Source organism: Antechinus flavipes, chromosome 6 (genome assembly GCF_016432865.1).
Source record: "Antechinus flavipes isolate AdamAnt ecotype Samford, QLD, Australia chromosome 6, AdamAnt_v2, whole genome shotgun sequence".
Taxonomy (NCBI): domain Eukaryota; kingdom Metazoa; phylum Chordata; class Mammalia; order Dasyuromorphia; family Dasyuridae; genus Antechinus; species Antechinus flavipes.
The window spans coordinates 88,212,323-88,232,764 of NC_067403.1; the positions used below are offsets into that span (position 1 = coordinate 88,212,323).

Here is a 20,442-nt window from a genome sequence, read left to right on the forward strand (position 1 = left end):
AATCATAAGGGAAAAACTCAAAATGGTGCAATTTTCTCCTTTAAATTGTGTACTTAACTTTTGTCAGTGTTAACACTTATTATGCGTACACACCAAGGGAAAACTATGAATATCTCCTGTCTTGGGACATAATACACTACAGAATTTTCAGATTTTGTTAGATGATGGGTTTACTTCCTTCATATCTCATTAATTCAGCAGAGTCCCTTGTGTATCTAAGTATAAATTGCTGTTTGATTTTTGAAGGGAAAATGCAATGTTCTAGCAGAACCCAGCTCTCTGGAAAAAATTAATAGTGCTTGTTTAAAAGTCTGGGATTGAAGAAGTTGTCATCATTTGAAAACATGTCACTTTTGCCACATTGAACCCTCCACCTCAATTCTCAAGAAACTTTAAGAACTAGAGCAAGATGCAGTTGATTTTAATTAATATTTTCATAGATCCCTCCAGAGCGCATTGTAATTTCCATTACTGTTTAAGTGTTCCTAGAACCACAGGGGACAGCATTCTCCACCATAACTACAGAGCTATATGTGAGAGTAACAAAATACACAGGGTATTTTGATTTATGAGAAGAGATTAAAATCACTAAAGACTACTTGGCTGAGAAACAAGAATGGTCTTTTGTGTGTGTTTGTGTTTCAAATGATCAGAGAATATGAAAATGCAAAGAAAGAATTTTTTTTTTAATATGTGAAATAGAGGGTATAATTAGAAGAAGGGAAAAATTACATTAATTAATTCTTGGAGGAGACAAATTAAAAATGCTAAATAATACTATTTCTTTTCTACAGGCTTATAAAAAATCATGAAGTTTAAGGATTTGTAGGGCACTGTAGGACACTATAGTAGGTATTCAGTACAATGAAGCCCCTGTAATCCTAGGGCTCCTAGAATGGTCAGGAGTTCTGTGTAATTAAGTCCACATGATGAGATTTACATCAAAAGGAGGTAAGATCAGGTGATGTTATACCCTATGTGTTTTGAAGGACAATTTTCTATTCCAAAGAAATACAATGTAGCCTAAAACAGTAGCATGTATTTAAACTTAGTCTGGCCCTTGGATGAAATTACCTGTCCAACCAGTTGGGCTACAATCTCCACATTCTCCAGTAATGGAGAAAGAGGAGGTTGGACAGAGATTGAAAGGAATGAGTCACTTCCCATTCATTGCATCTTATTTTGTTTCCTCAGAATCAAACCATCCCTTGTTGGGTCAACATCAATGCTTCTATGAGTATGGACCCTTTCTCCAATACTTTCTCATCCTCTGAGAATCTTTTTATTTTTTTCTCATAAATATTACATGGATCTTCATCCAATTGTTTAGAGCTTTCCTTTGGGTCTTCTAACATTAGCTGGATAGCAATGTAATACTTAGGCTTTCCATTTGTTAATCCTATATAACTGGTACATCTCCTGAATTTGTATTTATCCCTTCTTATATGCAAGTAATCACTGGTTCAAATGCCACCCCTCTCCTACTCCTTCCCCATCAATTAATCTATTCTCTAGAGTCCATCCTGTACTTGGCCAAGTGATGGACTTGCACATCAGTTCATCTATCGCCCATTTCTCCCCTTTGCTTCAAGTCCATATTACCAAACGCCTATTAGCCATCTTTTTAAATTCAACATATCTAAATTTAAATCCATTATCTTTCCTCTTCAAACTTTCCCCTTATTTCAAACTTCTCTATTTCTATGTGAGGTTCTTTCCAGTGATTCACTTTACAGTCTCAGCATTGCTCTGGACTCCCTACTCTCCCTCACCCCAGATGGCAAATCATTTTCCAAATCTTGCTGTTTCTATCTTCACCATATCTTTTCCACCTTACCCCTTCTCTCCACTCACACAGCCATGTCTTACTTCAGCCTCTTATCACATTGCCTGGATTATTACAATGGCTCCTTAGTCTGTATCCTCATTTCAAATACCTCACTACTGTAGTCCATTCCATACATTGCTTGCAAAATAAATTTCTTTAAGTGAGGATCTGACCATGTGATTCCTTTATTCAACCAACTCCAGTGACTTTTTATTGTCTCTGGGATCAAATATGAACTTCTCTGTTAAGCTTTTAAATCCCTATACACACTGACCCCAAAATATATTTCCAGTCTCACTGAACATTATTCTCACTCCTGCATTTTGAAATTCATCAAATTGACCTTTCTGTTCCTTTCACACAACCTCCTTCTCTTATCACTGTGCCTTTGTGCCAGCCAAGCTTCTTACTAGAAATATACTCCCTCCTCACTTCTGCTGCACAGAAGCTCTCTCTTCTTTTAAGGTGGAGCTCAAGTACAATCTTTTGTGTGAAACCTATTTTGATCACTTAAATGCTAGTGCCCTTTCTTCCAACTACCTTGTATATAATTTTTGTATGAATTTGTATTTACAAAGAGTGATTCATAAAATGTGACATATTTTATATAGATTGTATTCATTAACTTTGTACTATTATACATTTTGCATGTTCTTGTCTTCCCTATTAGTATGTAAACTCACTACAAGTAGGGGTTATTTTATTGTTTTTACTTGTATCTTCATTACTTAGGGCTCACAGTATTTAGCAAATGCTTGTTGATTGAGATCGATTGGATAGAATCCTTCACAATCACCATAGGAATGCAACTTTGGACAATGGTTCTGACATTTCTACTTTAACCCCAAATTCAAAATAGTCTTCCAGGGGAAATAGGTTAGACAACTTCCAGTGGACAGGCATTGATACCAGGTTGCTTGATAAGAGTTTGTCTTTGCTTTATAGGCCTTTAAAAGTGCAACAAGTGGGGTAGATAGATGGCACAGAAGATAGAGCACCACCCCTGAAGTTAGGAGGACCTGAATTCAAATCTGATCTCAGAAACTAAACACTTACTACTGGGCTTATATCCCAAAGAGATCTTAAAGAAGGGAAAGAGACCTATATGTGCAAGAGGCAGCCCTCTTTGTAGTGGCCAGAAACTGGAAACTGAGTAGATGCCCATCAATTGGAGAATGACTGAATAAATTGTGGTATATGAATATTATGGAATATTATTGCTCTGTAAGAAATAACCAGCAGGATGAATACAGAGAGACTTGGAGAGACTTACATGAACTGATGCTGAGTGAAATGAGCAGGACCAGGAGATCATTATATATATACTTCAACAACAATACTATATGATGATCAATTCTGATGGACCTGGCCATCTTCAGCAATAAGATGAACCAAATCAGTTCTAATGGAGCAGTAATGAACCAGCTACTACACACCCAATGAAAGAACTCTGGGAGATGACTAAGAACCATTACATCGAATTCCCAATCCCTATATTTTTGCTCATCTGCATTTTTTATTTCCTTCACAGGCTAACTGTACAATATTTCAGAGTCCAATTCTTTTTGTACAGCAAAATAATGGTTTGGACATGTATACTTATTTTGTATTTAATTTATACTCTAATATATTTAACATGTATTGGTCATCCTGTCATCTAGGGGAGGGGGTGAGGGGAAGGAGGGGAAAAATTGGAACAAAAGGTTTGGCGATTGTCAATGCCCATTTGCATATAACTTGTAAATAAAAAGCCATTAAAAAAAAAAGAAAGAAAAGAAAGAAACTTAACACTTCCTAGCTGTGTGTCCCTGGGCAAGTCACTTAACTCCAATTGCCTCAGCAAAAAAATAAAAAATAAAAAAAAAAAAAGTGTGAAAAGTGATAGTCATAAAGCAGATGCCTTGGTACTTTCTGAGATAATCCAATCCTGCTAAGGGCATCCCCAAAATAGATATGTTGGCAAGTTGAATTTCCTAAAGAAGACATTTGGAAATCTCAATTTCACTACTTTTAATAACTAGGGCTGAAACAGGATGTAGAAAGTATCTCAATTATCATTCTTATCTCTTAAGAATGGAGGAATACTAATCAAATCAGTCTAAAATACTGCTAGGAACATAATGTGTGTCCAGCTGTGAATGTTGACTTTGAACACAATGTCATCATATTCTACTGATTAACTTAATTTTATTACACATTTTTGAAGGTGTGACTTCTTGCATGTTATATGCAAAATCCTTATGAATTAGGGTTTTAGCATCATCAGAACCCTGATGTTATTTTGTTTAAATGCCCCATTATAAACTTAATAACTATCAACAAAACAAATAATTAAATAAGTACACAAGATGACTAGAACTTTGCATAAACCCAGCATTTAACAAAGAAAGTGGCACACAATAAATTCATGGATATAAATGAAAAATAAATGTGTTTGTTCTGGGTTTTCTTTCAAGCTTGACTGAAGTTCTGCTATACTTGTAGCTATACTTGTGCTGGGATTGCTGAGTCAAAAGGTATAAAGAGTTTAGTAACATTTCTTTAATCATAACTCCAAGTTGTTCTCTGGAAGAAGAGAAATGGTTGAACTAATTCACAGTTACACTTCAGGGTATTCCTGTATAGGTCTTCCTATCACTCCTCCAAATACTATTTCTGTATTTTGTCAGCTTTGTTATTTTGATGGATATAATTCTTTCATTTTCATTTCTGTCATTTTTAGTGATTTTGGAGCATTCTTTCCTATGATTGTAGATGGTTTACATTTCTTCTTTGAAAATAGTCAATATATTTTCATTACTTATTTAATCTGACTGTATTTTCCATAAAAAAGAATGCAGTACCATAATTCCTATATAGATAGTACTTTTTTACATCATAGAAAATATGCTTCAGTAAATTTATTTTTAAATAAAATGTCTGTAAAATGAACATTTTCTTAATAATTTCTACTGTAAAATTAAAAAAGATCTTCTCATAGATCTTGAGCAACAGGTTTCAAATCCTTGCTTTGGGAGGAGACCTGAGAGCAGCCAGTTTTGTTAGTGAAGTATACCACTTATAAGTAGTATGCTTTTTTAGAGCCTTATCTCCACTTTGTAGTTTATTTTTCATTTGCAGCATTCAGTCATTTTCAATATCTTCCTGATTCTAGGATTTTCTTCATGATGCCGACCAGTAATACTCAACATATGCTCAATAAAATTCTGCAAAGTTCTTTTAATTTCTAAGACTCTACTAATAATATTTAGAGGTACTACAATTTTATTGGTAGGAATTATAATAAAACTATTGAAAATAACAGATTTCACCAATAGTTGCTACCATCTACTATTTGACAAATTGCATATATTCCAACTTGAAAAATCATATACTTTGGAAGCTCTAAGATATATAATATATAAATTATTTCCTGTTATAATTCTCATAAGTTCAAAACTCTATGTTGACTTTATTTTTATGAGAAAACATAATTTGCTCCTAATTTCTATCCTTTTGAGTATCAACACAAAAATTGTAGGTCCTTTGTGATTGTGACTTACTTTTGTTTATGAAAATGATATCATTGATCTCACCATGAATAACACATCCATTTGAACTATCCTTCTTTTTTTTTTAAGTTTTTTTTTAAATGTTTATTTACAAAGATTGCATCTCTTCTACACAGAATTCTTTTTTTTTTTTTAAATTTTATTTAATAATAACTTTATATTGACAGAATCCATGCCAGGGTAATTTTTTTACAACATTATCCCTTGTACTCGTTTCTGTTCCGATTTTTTCCTCTCCCTCCCTCCACCCCCTCCTCTAGATGGCAAGCAGTCCTATATATGTTAGATATATTGCAATATATCCTAGATACAATATATGTTTGCATTGCAGAACCTGAACAGTTCTCTTGTTGCACAGGGACAATTGGATTCAGAAGGTAAAAATAACCCGGGAAGAAAAACAAAGATGCAGATAGTTCACATTCGTTTCCCAGTGTTGAACCATCCTTCTTGAATCAATAACTTAAGTCTGTGTTGTCTATCACCATGGAACAGAACTGACTCAGAGTGATCTTTGATCTTAGTCTTGTTAGTTTTAGCATCTTTTCTAATCCTTGATTCTAAGTAGGCCACAAAATTATTCATTGTATGTTAGATAAGTTTAAAGGATGAACTAAGCTTGGCTTTAAATGTCTTTCCTGTACTTTATATTAGAAATTTTCCTTTTGGGTGTTATACATAATGTTGTTAAAGGAAAGACCAAGAAAGATCATGATGAATTGATACTTGTCTACAATTTACTCAGACTTTTTACCTCTTTCCTTCTGAGCTATTTCTCAAGCTTGGGAAATTAATGTCATTATTGAGTATATGGTCACAGACAAGTTACTTAGCCTTACTGAGCCTGTTTTTCCATCTATCAAATGTAGATAATTTCTTAACAATGGAGTGAAAGGATTGTGAAGGAAGTTGTTGAAAACCTCAAAGTACTATATAAATGCAAATTATATATCTTCTCCATATCTTATATTTAACTTTTTTTAAACTTAAATATTTGACTAGAAAAAAAAGAGTAAATACCAATACAAACATATAAACTTAATTAGTACCTATATTTAACTTGATTAACTTCAAAGCATAATCAAATGTGTGCATGTGTTTCTCTATTTCCATCAAGATTCTTTGTCCATTCGTTTTTCATTGTATTGTCCTCTTCTATAGTCAGACTATGCACTCTTTCCTTTTGGTTTTACTTTTTTGACATTGTATTATTTCATAGAGATTTTTCTAAAAGCAGCTAGGTGGCATTCTGCATGGAGGGATGGGTTTGTCCAAGTCCAAAAGATCTAAGTTCAAATTTTGATCAAGGTGTTTACCAACTGTGTGAGTATGTGACTTACCTCCAGCTTCAATTTATTCATTTGTAAAATGTAGATAATGATACTGATTTTCTCAAAGTGTTGTTGGAAGGATGAAATGAGAAAATTATGTAAATTGCTTCTTGAACCTTAAAATGTTATCAAAATAATAACTGTCTTCTTCATTCTTGCTAGATTTAATTGCAATATAGTTTCCGTTCTTTGAATATTGTTATTTGAGATTTAGATTGTTTCCAGGTTTGGGGAATTGGTTTTTTTTTTTTTTAAAGAGATATGTGTGTTCTCTTTATTGATTGATTGCAATTAGATGTATTGGTGACCATGAAAATCCTTGAAAATATATTTCTTTTGTTGTTTTATTTTAAATAACATGCTCTCTCCACTCCCCATTATCTCTTTTGCCTTATTTTGATCTATGTCCTGATTCTATTTTACCACTTAGTTGCTAAACTCTGTCCTCTTCCATTTGACATACTGCCTTGCCTTTTGTTTTTAAAAGATTTCCTCTAAACCTGTTTAAAAGTCTTTACTGTATACTGGGAATTTTGTGGAACATGTACCTCAAACATGTAGTGGCAAATGGCAGGAAGTAGGCTCTTGGTAAGGTTAGGAGGAAAGAACCATCTTTTAGGTGGGGTGATAGAGAGCGCAGAACACAAGGTACTTGTATAGTAGCTTCATATTTGAACTAATTTGGGTGGTATGGTGGACAGAGTGCCAGTCCTGATGTCAGAAAGACCTGATTTAAAATTTAGTCTCAGACATTTGCTAACTGTATGATTCAGGACATGTTACTTAACCCTATTTGCCTTAGTTTCCTCATTGGTAAGTTGAGCTGGAGAAGGAAACGGCAAACCAAGAAAACCCCAAATGGGGTCACAGAGAGTCAGGCTGAACCACAACATTCTTTCTAATTAGACACTAAGTTCTATTCTTATGCTGCTGGACAACTGCAAATGCTATCAGTATCTTCTAAATTGTGTGTCCTATGAACTTGGCACTCCGGGACAAATCCCTGGCTGGTTCCCATCCTAGCCATGACTTTCATTGTGAAAGCCACTGATACAGCACTCTGCTCTGTTGCTCACTTGCTGATTTGCAACATTTCTCCAGAAGTTGTTCCCTGTGTCCTTCTTTTCTTCCTTTAGGCTAATTTAGATTTGTAAGCTTGACACATACTTCCCTACTTGGTCTTTGTTTATGTACAGATGGTGCCTTGTACTGTTCTAGGAGCTTAAAAAATATTAAATAATAAGTATCACTTTGATATTGTGACATTTCAAATGACAGCTGGCCAAGCAGTCTTCTCTCCAATGACCTAGTGAGGATTTTGATACTTTTAGTTTAGACAACTATAATGATCCTCACACTGACATTTACCCTTGAATACCACCTGGATGCTAAAGTTTTGCAGAGAATAAAGTTGCTTTTTTTCTTGATTTGCTCTTTGCAAATCTCAGCACTAGATAACAACTTGCCTGTGGATGTAATTTCAGTTGTTTATAATAACCTTTAATAACCTATAAAGTCAAGCCACAGCCTCTCATGTGGCAGAGTTGGGTCTGCTTGGGTTACCTTTGCTGTTGGCAGTATAGTCTAACTTGGGATTCTCTTTCTTTAAATCAGTTGTTTTTGAAAGATTAACAGACATACGGTGGATACAAAAAGGGTATGTATACAAAAGGATATGTATTGATTTGGCTTTGTGTCTGTCTGGTAACATTTGGGTTGTGATGTGATATCCAAGTGTATATCTAGACTTTTTAAAAAAGGCATTTGCATCAGACTTTGCCTCAATTCCAACAAATCCAGTATGTCCTTTCTGAACTTCCTTTTCCAAGTTTTTACTTAGAGTGTAAGATTCTCAATATTAGCCCTGACCCATAGATTATTATGTATATATACACAGGTATAAAAACAAATATATATGTATTACACATAAACAGATAAATTTTTAAAAGAAAAAGAATCAGCAATACAAGAATATAACAAGTTAATCAGAGGTTTAATGACTCTTGCCTCATTGAGTTTTGGTTTAGAAATATCAATACCAATGCTTCTCATGAATAAGGAATAGAAGGGTGATCTTGCCCACTGGCATTTCAATTGCAAACCCAACCACAAACTAAAGGAATAAAATGATTATGACATTTGCAGGAGTAAAGTGGTAAAAGTGAAGGTGTATGTTAGATATGCGAAATGTTGCATGCACTTTTAGATGAGGCCATCGTATTATTAGTGTTACTTAACTGCTTTATAAGTTATTATACTTCTCATGAATTGGGAATAATCTATATAGTTGTAATGTAAAAAGATACTTCAATAAAACTTTTTTTTTTTTTAAAGTGAATAGAGATATAGGTTTAAAGTAATTATAATGTCAACCACTGGAATATGATTTCCTGTTCATTAGAACCACCTCCCCAAACTCAAAAATTAGAAGACTTTAGGACCTGTTTTAATTTCTGGGCATTCTGAAGATTATAATGTATCCAACTTCTTTTCTTTTTATCTGTCTGGAATAGGCTAATACTTTGTATCTTTTTCTGTGTATCTCTTTAAATGAATGCCATTCCTTTTCCCACTTTCAAATGAATACAATGTTTTCCAATGGAGAAAAGCTAATACAATTATATATATATATATATACACACACACACACATACATATAAACATTATAAGCAAGGCTTTATAAAGACAAAATGAAAGTTCCTAGCCTTAAAGAGCTTATATTCTCCTAAAGGAAACACCCTACCATCCTTCTGCCATTCCTTAACAAGTTTGGACTGGTTTGTTCAGGGTCAAATATAATCTCCTTTCCCTACCCAACGCCATAAATATAGATTAGGCTCATAGGATCTTATATCTAGAGATGAATTGGACCTCAGTAGCTATCTAATCCAACTTCTTTATTTTTAGATGAGCACTTGACTAAGGTCACATAAATAATAAAGGTCAGAGCTGAATTTTGAATCTACTTTTCTTCAGATTCTAGTGTTAATCCTCTTTACGCTACCCTGTGGATAAATTCACTTCCATATATCAACACTGACTTTTGCTCATTAAATCAAAAGCAGGTACAAAAGCAAATTGAATTGGGAACTGGTAACTGCAGGAAGAACTAATTGATAACTCTAAAGGGTTATGAAAAATGTCTTCTTCTAACCTTTCTCCCTCTATTTTGAGCTGGGCCTGTCTGAAGCCCAGTCCCCAGGTAGTTTATGTTAGATAATAGAGTGAAATGAGTTATTTTTAAGTCAGTGTACCTCCAATATGGGGCATGGTACTTGGCATAAAATAGATACCTCATTAATGCTAATTAACTAACCATAGCAGTATACCATTGAAGACTTCTATGTTGATTTAATTGAGTGAACTTTTCTTTCCTAAATTACTTATAATTTTCTACTAACAAATCATAAGAAAGCCATAGAGATATTTCGGTTTTTTTAATTCTAGAATAGGAAATTACATCAACAGCTTCAGACTTTGGCTTCCTGAGTCCATCAAGTCTTAAGGATGGTTTCAATATCTTTTGAGGAATAAATGGCCTAACTTACATTGCATTTGATTTCACCATACAATCTTATCTTTTCTAAGGCAAACACTAACAATTAGTGGCCTGATTGAAAGGTATTATTTTTCAGTGATTTTATTTCACATTAAAAATAAAAACAAAAACAAAAAACCTCAGCCATACAGTGTTCCTTGACATTACCTTTGAGAATTCAGGCATCCCCTAAATTTTACACATAAAAAGATTCAATTTGGTTAGGATCATATAGTGGAAATCATGCTGACCCGAGAGTCAGAAAACAGATTTCCTAGTTCAGGCTCTGTCTTACTAGGCTAGTTTGCATGTTGTTTTTTTTTTCTCTGAGCCTCGGTTTCTTCATTTGCAAATAGAGGTGATCAGTGTTATAGTACTTTTTAGTCTACACTTGCACATCAGGGCTGGTGCTTGAAAATGGCCTGCCTCTCCATAGGTCTGCTATTTTTGTATCCTCAGCCAGTGTAGGAAAGTGGAGAAAGTGCTGGATTGGAGACACAGAATCTAGGTTTGAATTCTGGCACTGCTGCATACTACCTTTAAGAAAGTCATTTAAACCCTCTAAGCCTCAGTTTCAGTGGATAATGAGGAGGGGGATGGTCTCAAAGGTCCCTTATAAATCTATGATCTAATGATGGTAGGTGAAGAAATGTTTAGGAACTATTTGAGATAGGTCTTTATGGGACATCTAATGGATGGTTCAGTTTAGTTGTGGTTTGCTGTTATGATGATTGTTAGATTCCAGATTTTCTGGGCAGGACTGTTGTCTAATTCTGTCTTCTGTGTGGCACCTGTCACATTGTTGGTTCTTAAATGTTAAACATTAATAAAATAGCAATGAGTGCCAATATTAGATTAGACCCATGAGATTCAAAGCAGTGATAAGTATGACTGAAATGTTTAGATTGGTAGAGATTATAAAGAGGAAAAATTAGTTGTAATTGAAGTTAAATGATAGTTTAGTAGCTGTTATTTTGTGGGTGGATTAACAAAAGATTATTCCCTTACCTGAGGTCATTGCAGCATTTCAGAATCACTATATTTAAACGAATTAAAGCTTCTAAATTGATGGTATCTCTATTTGGAAAATAGGGTTAATCAGAAAGGTGAAAGAGTCAAGAGAGATAGTGATATAAAATAGTGAAGGGATAAAAATTTCCATCGAGTTTTCAGTTTCACTCATATGGGAGTTGACTGGACTAAGAAAATCTCAAATGAATTTCAAAGGTGATTTCACCATTATGAAAACATATAAATAAAATGCCAGTTTAAAAAAAAAGTAACAATTTTCCTGAAGGCACGGCAACCACCCACCTATTCACCCAAAACATCTGCAGATGAAAAACAACCAGTGAGAATCAAATTGGCTTCCTTTTTCCTGTTAGATGTTTGTCTTTCTGTGAAGTGCACAAATGGGCACAAAAGCAAGTGGCATACTTGTGGGGAAGAACAGACAAATTAGGAGAGAAAATGAAGGAGAGTTGAGAAACATAAATTTTCATTCCCTAAGGATCATGTCTTAGTATGCATCAAGTGACCCTGAGGAGGAAATCCTTGGATGCAGTGAAGGATTTTAGACAAAAATAAAGGCATAAAATATGATTTATTATTCTTATTTTCTCAATAATTAATTTTTGGATAAGTCGCTCTGCTTCTCAGGGGCTCCATTTCCTCATTTGCCAAACTAGAGGGTTTGACTAGACAACTGATTCTAATTCTGGGGGAACTGAACCCTGTCTGTCACCATAATCCTTCGGGTTATTTAGATGAGTGGAAAGTGAAGGGTGTGAGGAAAATTTTAATTTTTTTTTAAACTTGTGTTGCAAGATCCAGTGAAATTATTCCCAGGGGATTCTCCAATCCAAATTCTAGGTAAACAATTGGAAGGATTTGGCTTTGCAGAGGTGATGCCTTTTTTTTCTCTTTAGCAAATTTTAGAACCTTTGGACTTTAACTCCCAGGAGCAGAACCCCCAGAAGAGTAACAGGAGATGGGGGTAGGATAGGGAGGAGAGAAGAGACTCTTGGGGGAGATAGCATGGAGATATGTTTGTATTCGAGCCTAACCTATGGAGAAAGAAGGAGCTTCGTAAAGAGCTTAACCAGTCTCCTGTCTAAAGCAACCCGGTTCCTTCCGGACTGAAAGAACACCTAGGAAGAAAAAGAATGCAGGACGTGAAGACAGACTGGCTCCACGAGCCACGTCGGCCCAGGGGGACGGCACTCGATTTACCTGGAGAGCAGGCTGTAGGTGCAACCTAGACAGAGAAGGCGGCGGCAGAGAGCGGCCGGGAGGAGGGAGAGGGGTGGAGTAACAAGAAGGGGCTGGAGGCTCCGGGCCCAGAGCCACCTCCCTCAGTCCCTCCCCCGGAATGATGCTGCTGCCCCTGGACTCGCCCTGTTGGTGTCACTCACTCTTCACCATGGTTGCAGCACAAAGCAACAAGCCTTGGAGGCCGCTTCCTCCCTAAGGAGCGGCACCAGCGGCGGCCGCAGAAGGCGCTGGAGAAGGAGGAGGAGGGGAGTAGTTGCTTCACAAACACTCACACAAGGGGGCTTTGCTCGGCTCCGCTGTCGGTCAGGAGCTTCCTCGAACCCTCGGACCCCGCCTGGAGGCGTCCTCCCCCCCTTTCCCCGCCTGGGCAGTCGCCTGCAGCGCCTCCCTCCCTCTTTCCCTAGACGGGCGAGGAACAAAGTTGCCGAGAGCGGCTGGGGCCGAGGGGCTGCAGCCCCGGCTGCGTGCGCTCTCTGCTGCAGAGCCCGGGCCGGGACAGCCTCCCTCCCTGGGCTTCTGGATGGGGGGAGGCGGCGGCGGCTGCCGAGACCACGGAGGCTGCAGCGGCGGCGGCGGCGGCCGGGAAGGCTGCAGCGGTGGAGGCAGAGTAGCCCGGGGGGATGCAGCAGCAGTCCGGGGGGACGGCAGAGCCGAGTAGACTAAACCTCAGCGGAGCGGCGGCGGCGGCGGCGTTGGCGACTGGGCTTCGCCGCGGCCAGACTTGAGAGCCAGCGAGGGAGCTCGCCTCTCCCTTTCCTTCCTCCGGGCCAGTCGCTGCGGCGGCGGCGCCAAGACTCCCGGGGGAGATTTGGGGGAGGGGGCGAAAGCCGAGAGTCCTGACTCCCGAAGACCTTGGAGCTTCTCAGGGGCAGCGCGATCTCCACCCTAGGAAGGGCCACCAGGCCCGGTCTGCCACCCCTTTCCCAGCTCTCCTCATTTTACTCTCTCCCCATCTCACCTCCCAGTTACTACTCCCCACCTCCCTAAAAATAACTCAGCCCCGGCGGGGACAGGAGGAGCCGCCACTGTCACCCGAGAGGAGTCCGGGGAGGCGTGTCCGAGTCCTTGGCCCCGGGAGCGAGGGAACCGGGCGCGCCTGGAAGCCTCCGAGACTAAACTAGGGGGAAGAGGAGAAGGAAGAGTTTTCGTCCCAGCCCGGCTCCTTGCTCCCTTCGCCCGGGGACCGGGGCTGAAGGTCCGCAAAGATTCGGGGAGTGTTTTCCCGGGGGCTTGGCTATTCGGGGTCCCGGCCCTAACAAGTAACCCAGGACAGAGAGGCCCGGGAGCGGCGGCCTCGGAGGCAGCGGCGGCGGCAGCAACAGCAGCAGCAGCACTAGGAGCGCCGCCTTCTGCTCTTCTCCCCCTCCCCCAATCTCCTCCCCTTCCCTCCCCTCCCCGTTCTTCCCTTCGCCTCCCCTCCCTCTTCCCCTCCCCTCCCCACTCCCCGGCCCGGCCCGGCCAGGCCAGTGTCCGCGGGAGCCCCCTGCGGACCCCGCGCCCTAGGTCCCCTGCGGCTGCGTTGCTGCGCTGCGGGCGGACGGATCGAGACACAGAGGAAACGCTAGAGCCTGAGCGGGACCCGGACGAAGCTCTGCTGCTGCTGGGAGGAACAGCCCCAGCCCGGCCCCGCGGGGGGGAGATGGCGTCCTACGTGGATAACAGCTTCCGCCAGGCGGTAATGAAGAACCCAGCCGAGAGAAGCCCCCAGGTACCGGCCCTTGGCCCTCGCGTGGCTCGCCGCCCCGGACGACGGCCTTTCCCGATTTGCACTACTTTCCCTCTCTCTCTAATTCTCCCAGTTCAGCCACCCTTTACTCTCCTACTGCCCCCCTCCCCCATGACCAAATCTTGCCGCCCCCTGGCGCTCTTTGCCCTTCCCTCACTACTCCATACCTTCCCTTTTCCAACTATTCTACTTCCCCTCGCATCTCCTTGCCCTGGGATATGCCTTCTACTCCCGGGTGAATGATTTGAATTCCCTTGTCAGTCCCTAATCATCAGTCTTCCCTCCCTCTCCTTTCTATTGCCTCCTACTCAGAAATCATCTACCCCCTATCCCTCTTTCAGGATTACTATGGGCCATCGGTCACCAACTCTTCATAGGCTTGGAGATTTTACTCCTGGGAAACTTCTCTTCCTCTGCATGGTGCCCTTTCAACTTTTAGTTGGAGGTCTTTATGTCTCCTTTTCTAATAATGTGTAGAGGGAAACTCAGGGGAGCGTGCAAAAGTGGAGGTATACTATTGGCTGGGTTAGTTTTGTACAACGCGATCAAAATACTGAATTTAATATTCTGGCAATCTTATTCTCTCTAGGAGAGAAAAGTGTGTGTGTGTGTGTGTGTGTGTGTGTGTGTGTGTGTAATTTTATCTAACAGTGCCCTTTAAAGAAGGATGCTAAGTTTCTTCCCACCCCCACCCCTGTGTGAAAATATTGGCTTAATACCAGAGATGGTGCTCTTGAAATGTTTGTAGTTTAGATTACGGAACTGTGACCGCAAATTGGGGATATTTACATGCATAGGTAATGATGATATTTGACCAATTTGCACAAAAGGAAACTTATTCTTTTACATCACCCAACATTTTCCAAGTTGATAGTTCATTACCTTTAGAAACTTAAATTTGGTGAGGTTTAAAAAAATTTTTTTTTGAGTTGGAGAGAAAAGTGAGTGGCATTTGACTATTTTAGACTATTCGAGATGAGGGAAACTTTATAACAAATGTGCTTGACTTTTCCCTCCTCTATCAGTTTCTTGTGGGGGGGGTGGGGGGGAATGGGGGGGTGGGGGGTGGGAGGTGGGGGGGGTGTTTATTTTTGCAACTGACTGAATTATGCTGAACGATTACGTATTCTTTCAGTTTTGAATTGATGACTAGCTGGGATGCTGCTTCCAACTGTCTTAAGACAAATAAGCTCTTCTGATCCTTAACAGAAGCTGAAGTTCTGAAATTAATGACTGAAAGCGTTACTTAACTCATTAGAGTTTAATGCCATCTGTCCTGTCTTCATGATGTCCTCTTTCTCTGAGTTGGTAATGTCCTATTACCAGACCTGTTTTTCCTCCTTACCCTCCTCCTTATGTTTGGATATCATTTCTTTTTTCTTGTCCTCTTTTAACATGAAGAAAGAAGCAAGCAGCATAGAACATGGACATTTTATACAGGTTTATAGTCTCATTTTGACAAAAGTCTAGTGGATGATTGAGAGTCTCACTTAAAAATTTTCCAGGGAAGTTGATGTATGGGTATCTGGGAGCTCACAGAATGATTGCATACATTGACCAATTCAAAGAAAGACTGATTTTGTAAATAAAATTATTTTAATCAATCTCTAGAAAGATTCTTCTCAAAAGAACTACTTCAGCTGAAAAAGGAAGGTTCTGCCGATGCATAGTATTCCCTTTTTATGTATCCCTGTCTCATGTAGTATTTGCTTTATATTTGGCAGTCATTCCAAATACTTCTCCATATGTAAATGGATGGCTCAGTAGGGTTATGATTTGAAAAGCAAATTTCTGTTAGATATTTCACTTTTTAAAAAAAGAATGCTGTTTGAAATATGAAGTGAAATCATATGCTTAGAACCTTAGAACCCTGGAAGGAGAGTTGGGAGATGATGTAAGTTTAGTGCAGATTAGAAAAAGAACATTGCTGTTGATCAGTTAGTAGACTAGCAATTTCTCAGAAACAGTCATTCAGGTGGTGGGCCATCAGACTAGGTGGAAGACACAAAACCTCTTCTGTGACAGCTGAAAGCATGTGCCAAATAAAATGAACTGTTAAACTTTCCTGTTTCTGTGCCAGTTATGTAGAATTGAGTTGAATAAAATGGATATAGCACAGAAATTAGCCTGAATGCAATAAGGAGTCAACATTAGAAACCTGGTTCTCTATAGACAGCTAAATTAGGAACTTGGAGAAAGGGCTTTCAAGGTTTCAATAGATATTTGGAATATTTTTGAGGATCATTTTTGTAAAGAACCTTGGCATCATAAATTTAAAGGTGGAAGTTATCAAAATTGGGGCTTAAATGTCATCAAACTGAGAGTTTAGGTGACTTGGTCAGGGTCACACAGCTGGTAAAGTTTTATACATTGACATTAGTTTATACATTTTATACATATACAATTTTATACATTGACAATAGTTTCTAAATATCATTAGACAAGATTATCCTTAGATAATACAGACTAATTGTACTAGGATGAAGGACCTTGAGATCATGTATGTAAAGATTGGTTAAAGAACCAAACCATGTTTGGTCTGGAGAAGAGAAGACAGAGGGTTGAGGTTTGTGATAGGTTTGTGATAGGTTAGCTGTCTTCCGATTTATGAAGGACTGACTTTTGTGTGGAAGATGGAAGGTAGTTCTGTTTGGCCCTTGGTAAGACTTAGAGAGCAAAGGGTAGAAGTAATATTTATTTTGAAACTTATCCAGAATTTTAGTTTCTGATTCAAATTCAGTGAAGGCATAGTATTGTAGTTAGATAAATCAGTTGTCCTGAAAATCTGTGATGACAGAAAAGGTAGTCTCCATAATTAATTGGCAGATCAAGTGGACAGATAGTGGGAGGAACTTTTGTTTAACCCAGAGATTTTGATATTTAGGAAAGAGAAGTTATTTTTGAAGTACACATCATTTCAAGGTTTTCCTTTGAGTTTTATTTCAACATCTTTGATAGAGGACTCATGTTTAAGAAGGAATACATCATTGCCATCTTTTAAAAGATTTAAAAACCCTAAGTCCAATGAAAAAAAAAAATTCACTTCCTTATGTGCCCTAGTTACACAGGGTCTGAAAACCTGGCCAGACTGCTTCAGTCAATGGAGTACTGTGTTCAAGGAGCCAAAAAGCCTGAGAAAATAATAATAAAAAGAGACATGTGCATGTTTATATTGTTCAGGTTATTTCAGATGGAAAAACCCAAACCACCAGCTCTCTTAAGTAATTGGTTTTTAAAAACTATTTGGGTCCATGACTTTAAAGACTTAAATGGTAAGTTCCATCACTAAATAAATTTAATGATGTAACAGAAATAAATAAATTGCAAACAGCTTCATCCCTCAAGGCTTCATATAATGAAATGATTTTCCAAACTATTTATGTAACTTAGTGGTTTCTACCCCTTTGAAAGGCTCCTGTCTGCCGTAACTTAATTTTTTTTTAGGTGTGGGGGGGAACATTTCAGGTGGCACAGTAGCTAATCTCCCTTGTGCACATAATCAGCACCTTTTGAAAGCTTCATATAATGTTTTGAGTTACTCTTCTAAATATGAGCTTTTTAACATCATGTCTTGTGTAAAGATAAACTTATATTGAGGCAAAACAGTTTGAATTTTTTGGGAACCATTTGTTCACTTGAATACATTAATTCATTTGCTAAATCGTGAATAGTCTGATTAGATAATCTCATTCACAGGACTATGTTAACTTTTTACAAATTGTCATTAGAAAATGTTTCATGATATAAGGAGAAGATTGAGTCAGTTTCTTTGATTGAGGTCCTCCTTGATAAAAGTGCCTATGTAAAAAAAAAATCTCAATTTGTCTCTGTCTTTCTTTGGGTTATGTTCAACTGTCAAACATTTAGGAAAAACAATGGTTTAATTATGAGAAAGGAATATGAATATTACAGGGAAATTTTTCACTCAAAATAAGTTCTTTGGTACCATTGTTTGTGAATACAATTGCATCATTTCATTTGCCAAATGATGCTTTGATTCTGCTAAAGCTCAGTTTTAACTAGTTACTTTTTTGATTCAAGAGTTTATGTTCCTAAATAATAACTAAGACTTTTTTTTTAACTGTCATTTATTTGAGATCATTAGTTAAAAAGAAAATGTTCATAGTCTCTCATTTTTGATTCTTAGATAATCTGGATCCATCATCTTGTAAATGGCAGGACTCCCATCTCTGAAACTCACAGCCCATCCTTGGTTCCCCATCCTTTGTGATTATCTTCTATGTTATCATTTCCATAATCCCTTATTAGAGAATCCTCCCATAGGGGAGCTGCAGTGTACTGAGATTTTCCTTTGGTTCTCCAAACATTTTTTTGGCACTCTCAGTTTGTATATCTCTCAGATTGTCCATCTGTTATTCTTCATTCTTCATGGAATCATAGCATAGATTTAAAACTGGAAGAGATTTTAGTATCATTAAGCCTCTTCCTCATTTTACAGGGGGAAGGTAATTAAAGTCCAGAAAGTGTTTTGTCTAGGTTCACTTAACACAGTATCTTGTGTAGAATTTGAATCTTGATCTTATTGACTTGAAGTCTATCCACTATACCATGCTATCTCTATACAACTTGTCCTTGCATTTTGAGGTTATAGGTAAAAAAGAAATGATAAATTCAAATTGATATAGACATCTATGACATGGCCAAATTACATTAATGTGATAATAGATTTTCTTTACATGCTATGCCTTTTTTCTACAATCTTAGTATTGTGGGAGATTTGGTATTTTAAGATAACATTTGGCATATTTAATAATTAAAAATAATTCTTTAACTTTGTATATGTTGGCTATGGCACAAGAGTCATCTTTTCAACAAAGATCTTATTTTTTTAAATTAAATTTTATTTTATTAAAACTAAAATTTTACAAAACATATGCATGGGTAATTTTTCAACATTGACCCTTGTAAAGCCTTCTGTTCCAAATTATCCTCTCCCTCTATCCCCTCCCTTAGATGGCAGATAGTCCGATACGCGTTAAATATGTTAAAATATATCAACAAAGATCTTATAAGTAGGTTGTTGGTTTAGAGTAAACCATACTCTAACGATAGCTTTCCAATTATTAGTCTTTTAATGATAATATGTAATTTTGGGATATTCCCCAGATATGGTATAAAATTATTTACTTGATTTTCTTTAAAAACAATTATGGATACTTTTTCTTTTTTTCCCTCCACCACTGTTAAATCTCAGGGATCACCCTAATTTTCCTGTGACTGTGAAAATCAAGAAAATCAACTAAGTAGGAGTGTGTGTACAACAGTCTCTACCAATATTTCACTGCCTCTTTTCTCAAGACTGGTCTGGGATCAGTATCAGTAGCTTATGTTTATTTCTAATACAATTTACTGGAAAGATAACTATTTGAAAGGGGACTAGGCTATTTTATTTGGGTCTGGCTCAGTCATTACCATAGCAAGTGAAATAGAAAGATCTGGGAATTGGATGATCTTAGGGGCTCAATTACCACAACTTTATGTTTCATGCTTCTTTTGTACATGATTAAGTTTTATGCATTTTTGAATATTTCTGTAGACTTACTTTTTAAAGTTTGAGATAAGATGATTTGAAAGAGTTTGAGTTAGCTCCTTGAGAGGGGCACTCCTATAATCTATGGAAAATCCCAAGAAAGTATAAGACATGCTTTGGACCAGTGAGAATGAAGTATTTTTCCTTGGGCTTGATGAAGTATTTCATATTCTAGTAATTTTGTGGGGAATATTAAGCTAGAGTTTTGTGTCTAGTCACTTAAGAATTCTAGTTTTGTTTTTCCCCCCAAAAAGTGTTCTCATGAAATTATCTCTTTTGTGTTTCTGATCATTGCTAAAATTCTGGGAATGATATCCTGGAGAAAAAAGCCCCATATACTATATTGCAATAAGGCTTGCTTTGTAACCATTGGATTACAATTTTTTTTTGTATGTTCATTTGAATTAAAATATAGTGAAAGCAGTTTTACCACCTATGCATATGGATGCAGCAGCTGTGGCTATGTTATTTGTATCCTTCGTAAGAAGCATGGCTTTTGCCATTCTGCACTAGAGAAAGTAAAGACTCTTAGATCTTAAAGTGTAGGGCTATCTAGTACAGTCTAGAAGAAGCTAAGGTCCAGAATTGTTAAGTGACATACTCATTGTCACATCTGAACAAATTTGAATCCAGTTCCTTAGAC

General features: G+C 37.8%; 1 protein-coding gene across 7 annotated transcripts in view; it reads left to right on the top strand.

Annotated features, from left to right (window-relative positions):
• Nucleotides 1–13,495: 13,495 nt before the first annotated feature.
• RAPGEF2 (Rap guanine nucleotide exchange factor 2) overlaps nt 13,496–20,442 on the top strand; it is a 294,557-nt gene continuing 287,610 nt past the window's right edge. For all 7 annotated transcript variants that reach the window (XM_051965601.1, XM_051965605.1, XM_051965603.1 and 4 more), the window contains exon 1: nt 13,496–14,230. In XM_051965601.1, the coding sequence (XP_051821561.1) occupies nt 14,162–14,230 (69 nt within the window). In that variant the 5' untranslated portion in view covers nt 13,496–14,161. The remainder of the gene's footprint in view (nt 14,231–20,442) is intronic.